The sequence below is a fragment of the Amaranthus tricolor genome, chromosome 11 (genome assembly GCF_026212465.1).
Source record: "Amaranthus tricolor cultivar Red isolate AtriRed21 chromosome 11, ASM2621246v1, whole genome shotgun sequence".
Lineage (NCBI taxonomy): Eukaryota > Viridiplantae > Streptophyta > Magnoliopsida > Caryophyllales > Amaranthaceae > Amaranthus > Amaranthus tricolor.
This window is the reverse complement of record NC_080057.1, coordinates 17,599,231-17,605,709: the sequence shown is the minus strand read 5'-3', so window position 1 is coordinate 17,605,709 and position 6,479 is coordinate 17,599,231. Positions and strand designations below refer to the sequence as shown.

The following is a 6,479-nucleotide window of genomic DNA, read 5'->3' as shown; positions in this document are numbered from 1 at the left end:
TCCCCTTCTATAGATTGGAGTAGTCCGGGAGAATCCCCTGTCACTTTGGTACCCCTTGGCTGTAACTTGTACTTATTACATTTTTATGCAATTTACTTTTTTTCTATTTTTCTGAATTCTGTTGTTGTGTTTAAGTCCTTTTCAGCGAGGCAAAGTTGAATCCATTTTAGGAAAAAAATCCCTTGCTTCCCTACAAGCTTGATTAGAAGTTAGATTGAGGTCGTGGTTCAATTAATTAAACATCTGAGGTCGCCCAATCTCAATTCAAGGGAATTTTGTCCTTAGTCTTGCATATAATCCAGTACACTCGAGTCCACATTCGATTAATGATAAGAATCTTAGATGAAGTGTTTAAAGGAAGTAGCTTGGAATGCGGCTAGCTCAGCCAAGAAGAGGACTAGATTCGAGCCGCGAGGTTTTAGTTCTTACTTTCACCTTCCTTTTTTTAAGGTAGTTGACTTGCTTACTTGATAGAGTAAGGAAGAAATAGATCAAGCTCATAATAATATTCATGATGACAAAGCCCCTGGAGTTGATGGTTTCAATGCTTTTTTTTACAAGAAAGTATGGCACATCATCAAAGGTGAGGTTTATGAGGCCATTTTGGATTTCTTTGATGGTAATCAGTTTCATAATGCCATTAACTGTACTGCTGTCACTATTATTCCTAAAATAAAAAATGCAACTTATGTTAAAGACTATAGGCCTATAGCTTGCTGCACTGTTCTTTACAAAATAATCTAAAAAATTCTGACCTCTAGATTGCAGAAAGTTATTCCTAGTATTATTGATCAATCCTAGGCTGGTTTTCTTCCTGAAAGACAGTTGATGGACAATGTTTTACTTGCTTCTGAACTGATTAAGGGTTACAATAGAGCTTATAATAGTCCTAGGTGCATGGTAAAAGTGGACATTAGGAAAGCTTATGATTCTTTGAAGTGGAGTTTTCTTCAAAAGGTGATGGAGGAATTGGGGTTTCCTAATCAATATATTCAGTGGGTAATGGTTTGTGTTCGGACTCTTTCATTCTCAATATTGGTTAATGGCTATCCCACACCCCCATTTGCTGCTGCTAAGGGATTAAGGCAAGGTAGTTTACAGCCTTATCTCTTTGCAATAGGGATGTAGTATTTGACTAGAAGACTTGCTGGTTTGGCTAACAAGAAAAATTTCAAGTACCATCCAAAGTGTCAAAGATTGAAGATCACCCAACTAATCTTTGCTGATGATTTTTTGATGTTTGCTAGAGGTGATGTTCACTCTGTTTTGCTTCTTACCTCTGAGTTTGCCAGTTTCTCTGAAGCCTCTGGGTTGCATGCAAATCCAGAGAAGAGTTGTATTTACTTTTCTGGAGTTACAGATGATGTTCAGAGTCTTATTCTGAAGGAGACAGGCATGACTAAAGGGGATCCTCCTTTTAGATATTTAGGTGTGCCTCTTTCTTCCAGAAAGCTCAATTATAGCCAATGTAGGCCTTTAGTTGAGAAGATTACTGCTAGAATTCATCATTGGTCAGTTAAATCCCTTTCCTATGCTGGTAGATTTCAATTGTTGCAGAGTGTGATTGGTGGTATGATGAATTTTTGGGCTCAGCTGTTCTGCTTGCCTAAAAAGTGGATTAAGCAAGTGCTTTGTATATGCAGGATCTATCTTTGGACAGGGAAAGAGACTCCCTCAAGGAAGGCTTCTCTTGCTTGGGAGCAAGTGTGTTTACCCAAGGTTTGTGGAGGTTTGAATCTGAGGAATATGAGAATTTGGAATCAAGCTGCGTTGTTGAAGCTGTTATGGGAATTCTCTGTCAAAAAGGATAGACTTTGGATCCAATGGGTGCATTCTTATTTTATTATATTAAAAAAAATTCTGTTTGGTATTGTTCGATTTCTTCGAGTATGTCATGGATGCTTAGGAAAATCTTGGATGGCAGACACATGGTGCAGCAGTGGCAAGGATGGCAAAGTGTGACTGAAAATGGAGCATTCTCTATCAAAAAAGCTTATATGAAGCTTTTGGGTACTCATTCAAAGGTTAGTTGGAGGGGGTTAGTGTGTAATAATTTAGCTAGCCCTAAAAGTGTCTTTATTCTATGGCTCATGGTGCAAAACAGGCTTGCTACAAGGGACAGATTGCTTAGCTGGAAGATCCAATGCTCCGCTGCTTGTGGGTTATGTGATTCTGCAGATGAATCAGTGGAACACCTTTTCTATCAGTGCAGTTATATCCAAGCAGTAAGGTTGCAGGTATTTGGTATGTTTGGCTTGGGTGTTCTACCCCCTGGTTCTTGGACAGAGGTTATTCAGTTCTTCTCCAAAATCACTAAGAAAAAAATCTTTTGTTTTGGTTCGACCCGTAGTCCCATATGAAATAACGGACGGTATCAATTTAACAACACTTTTCCCTCAGTATTTGTTGCAGGAAAGGGATAATGTGCAACTTCGAGTTGTCAATTATATCCTTTATGGAAATGACAAAGCCACTCGATAAATTTCTGACACAAGTATTCAATTAGTACGTACTTGTTTAGTATTGAATTGGAATCAAAATAAAAAAAGTTCTTCTATTGAAGAGGCCCGTGCTTCTTTTGTTGAAGTAAAAACAAACGGTATGATTCGAGATTTTCTAAGGATCCATTTAGTGAAATCCCATATTTCGTATATCGGGAAACGAGATGATCCATTATCAGAAAAAAATGAGGGATCAAATCATACCAATATGAATCCATTTTATTCCATTTATTCAAAGACAAAACTTCAACAATCATTTAACCAAAATCAAGGAACTGTTCGTACGTTGTTGGGTATAAACAAAGAATCTCAATTTTGTATAATTTTGTCATCATCCAAATGTTTTCGAATAGGTCCATTCCCATCCAAAGGTGTAAAATCTCACAAAGAATCAATTCAAAAAGATTCCCTAAGTTTAATTAGGAATTCGTTTGGTTCTTTAGGGACAGCCCTTCCAATTTCTCATTTTTTTTCATTTTACCATTTAATAACTCATAATCAGATCTCGGTAATTAATTATTTGCAACTTGACAATTTAAAACAAACCTTTCAACTAATTAAATTTCCGTATTATTTAATGGATGAAAATGGAAAAATTTATAATCCCGATCCATGCAGTAACATCATTTTGAATCCATTAAAATTGAATTGGTATTTTCTTCATTATAATTTTTGTGAAGAGACATCCACAAAAATTTATCTTGGACAATTTGTTTGTGAAAATGTATGTATGACCAAAAATGGACCATACTTAAAATCGGGTCAAGTTATAATTGTTCAATTTGACTCCGTAGTAATAAGATTGGCTAAGCCCTATTTGGCTACTCCGGGAGCAACAGTTCATGGTCATTATGGATCAATCGTTTATGAGGGGGATACATTAGTTACATTTATATATGAAAAATCGAGGTCTGGTGACATAACGCAAGGTCTTCCAAAGGTGGAACAAGTTTTAGAAGTTCGTTCCATTGATTCAATATCTATGAATCTAGAAAAGAGGATTGATGGTTGGAACGAACGTATAAGACGAATTCTTGGAATTCCTTGGGGATTCTTGATTGGGGCTGAGCTAACTATAGCGCAAAGTCGTATCTCTTTGGTTAATAAGATCCAAAAGGTTTATCGATCACAAGGGGTGCAGATACATAATAGGCATATAGAAATTATTGTACGTCAAATAACATCAAAAGTCTTGGTTTCAGAAGATGGAATGTCTAATGTTTTTTTGCCCGGAGAACTTATTGGATTGTTTCGGGCAGAACGAACGGGGCGCGCTTTGGACGAAGCAATATGTTATCGAGCTACCTTATTGGGAATAACTCGAGCATCTTTGAATACGCAAAGTTTTATATCCGAAGCGAGTTTTCAGGAAACTGCTCGAGTTTTAGCAAAAGCGGCTCTCCGGGGCCGTATCGATTGGTTGAAAGGACTAAAAGAAAATGTTGTTCTAGGGGGAATGATACCTGTTGGGACCGGATTCAAAGGAGTCGTACACCATTCAAGTCAACATAAGGGTATTCCGTTGAAAACAAAAAAAAAGAATCTATTCGAGGGAGAAATGAGAGATATTTTGTTTTACCACAGAGAATTATTTGATTCTTATCTTTCAAAGAATTTCTGTGATAGATCAAAACAACAATGATTTTTGGGGTTTAATAGAATAGATTCATCTTTTTTATCTTTTATGTATTTGTTATGGTTATTTAATTTAGTAATAAAAAAATTAGTAATAAAATAAAGAAATTCAAAAAATAACGAAATAGAAAGGAATTAATGGTTTGCGTTGTATATCAATGGCCAATCCGTGGTAGAAAAGAAGGTTCCCTTGGAACAATTATTTATTTCAGAATACCTCATCTCTTTATTAAAAAAAGAGAAAGTGTGGGGAGAAATGACAAGAAGATATTGGAACATCAATTTGGAAGAGATGATGGAAGCGGGAGTTCATTTTGGTCACGGTACTCGTAAATGGAATCCTAGAATGTCGCCTTATATCTCTGCAAAATGTAAAGGTATTCATATTATAAATCTTACTAGAACTGCTCGTTTTTTATCAGAGGCTTGTGATTTAGTTTTTGATGCATCAAGTAGAGGAAAACAATTTTGAATTGTAGGGACAAAAAATAAAGCAGCTGATTCAGTAGCATGGGCTGCAATAAGGGCTCGCTGTCATTATGTTAATAAAAAGTGGCTGGGGGGTATGTTAACGAATTGGTCCACGACAGAAACGAGACTTCAAAAATTCAGGGACTTGAGAATGGAACAAAAGACAGGGAGACTCGCTCGTCTTCCAAAGAGAGACGCAGCCGTGTTGAAGAGACAATTATTTCACTTGCAAACATATTTGGGCGGGATCAAGTATATGACAGGATTACCGGATATTGTAATCATCGTTGATCAACAAGAAGAATATACAGCCCTTCGAGAATGTATTACTTTGGGAATTCCAACGATTTGTTTAATCGATACAAATTGTGACCCGGATCTCGCAGATATTTCGATTCCGGCAAACGATGACGCTATAGCTTCAATTCGATTAATTCTTTTAAATTAGTATTTGCAATTTGTGAAGGTCGCTCTAGCTATATAAGAAATCCTTGATTCATAATAAAATCAAAAATGGATTTGCTAAGTTCTATATCGGTTCCTATATCCTGAATCTCAAAAACTAGTTAAAAACTTGGAATATGATATTATTTAATTAATCGGTATTTTAAATATAAAATTAAAGTAAACAAGTCGAGAAAGAGATGGTTGAATCAAAAGAATTTTTTTTAAAGTTATATTTCTGTCAGAGGACAATATGAATATTCCATCATATTCACTTAACACACTAAAGGGGTTATATGATATATCTGGTGTGGAAGTAGGCCAACATTTCTATTGGCAAATAGGAGGTTTCCAAATTCATGGCCAAGTACTTATAACTTCTTGGGTTGTAATTGCTATCTTATTAGGTTCAGCTGCTATAGCTGTTCGGAGTCCACAAACTATTCCGACTGGCGGTCAAAATTTCTTTGAATATGTCCTTGAATTCATTCGAGACGTGAGCAAAACTCAAATTGGAGAAGAGTATCGCCCTTGGGTTCCCTTTATTGGGACTATGTTTCTATTTCTTTTTGTTTCTAATTGGTCAGGGGCTCTTTTGCCTTGGAAAATCATACAGTTACCTCATGGGGAGTTAGCCGCACCCACCAATGATATAAATACGACTGTTGCTTTAGCTTTACTTACGTCAGTAGCCTATTTCTATGCGGGTCTTACAAAAAAAGGATTAAGTTATTTTGGTAAATACATTCAACCAACCCCAATTATTTTACCCATTAACATCTTAGAAGATTTAACAAAACCTCTATCACTTAGTTTTCGACTTTTCGGAAATATATTAGCGGATGAATTAGTAGTTGTTGTTCTTGTTTCTTTAGTACCTTTAGTGGTTCCTATACCTGTCATGTTTCTTGGATTATTTACAAGTGGTATTCAGGCTCTTATTTTTGCAACTTTAGCCGCAGCTTATATAGAACTTATCATGAATCCATTTATTTCTGCCGCTTCCGTTATTGCTGCTGGATTGGCTGTAGGGCTTGCTTCTATTGGACCTGGAGTTGGTCAAGGGACTGCTGCGGGACAAGCTGTAGAAGGTATTGCGAGACAGCCCGAAGCAGAGGGAAAAATACGAGGTACTTTATTACTTAGTTTAGCTTTTATGGAAGCTTTAACAATTTATGGATTGGTTGTAGCATTAGCGCTTTTATTTGCGAATCCTTTTGTTTAATATGAGAAAATAAATATGAGAAATACATATTTCTTTTATAGTCTTGGATTTGCAGGTTGCTTTTTCACATTATAGTAAAATATCGCTCCTACACAATTACTCATTCGTTGCGAAAATAACCCACGGGAAGGACTTATTTGAGGATGAAGAATTAGTGTTACCCACTCGCTTTCTTCCTTCCTTCCCCTTCTTAGTTCCAAGGC

The 6,479-nt window shown here is 36.3% G+C and overlaps 3 protein-coding genes and 1 pseudogene across 3 annotated transcripts in view; all 4 read left to right on the top strand.

The window, feature by feature from the left end:
* Window positions 1–370: 370 nt before the first annotated feature.
* LOC130826588 (uncharacterized) lies at window positions 371–2,783 on the top strand. Its single transcript, XM_057692167.1, has 5 exons — window positions 371–415; window positions 475–723; window positions 802–1,124; window positions 1,248–1,719; window positions 1,812–2,783. The coding sequence occupies exons 1-5, from the start codon at window positions 371–373 to the stop codon at window positions 2,358–2,360; spliced, it is 1,638 nt and encodes a 545-aa protein (XP_057548150.1). The 3' UTR covers window positions 2,361–2,783.
* On the top strand, window positions 2,602–4,143 carry LOC130826587 (DNA-directed RNA polymerase subunit beta''-like). Its single transcript, XM_057692166.1, has 2 exons — window positions 2,602–2,935; window positions 3,182–4,143. Exons 1-2 carry the CDS (start codon window positions 2,602–2,604, stop codon window positions 4,141–4,143), a joined length of 1,296 nt encoding a protein of 431 aa, XP_057548149.1.
* Window positions 4,144–4,392: 249 nt separating this feature from the next.
* LOC130826974 (30S ribosomal protein S2, chloroplastic-like) lies at window positions 4,393–5,102 on the top strand (annotated as a pseudogene).
* A 186-nt stretch (window positions 5,103–5,288) lies between these two features.
* LOC130826967 (ATP synthase subunit a, chloroplastic-like) overlaps window positions 5,289–6,479 on the top strand; it is a 2,344-nt gene continuing 1,153 nt past the window's right edge. The window contains exon 1 of the mRNA XM_057692609.1: window positions 5,289–6,479. This exon is cut by the window's right edge and continues 1,153 nt beyond it. Coding sequence (XP_057548592.1) covers window positions 5,305–6,276 — 972 coding nt within the window. The 5' untranslated portion in view covers window positions 5,289–5,304 and the 3' untranslated portion in view covers window positions 6,277–6,479.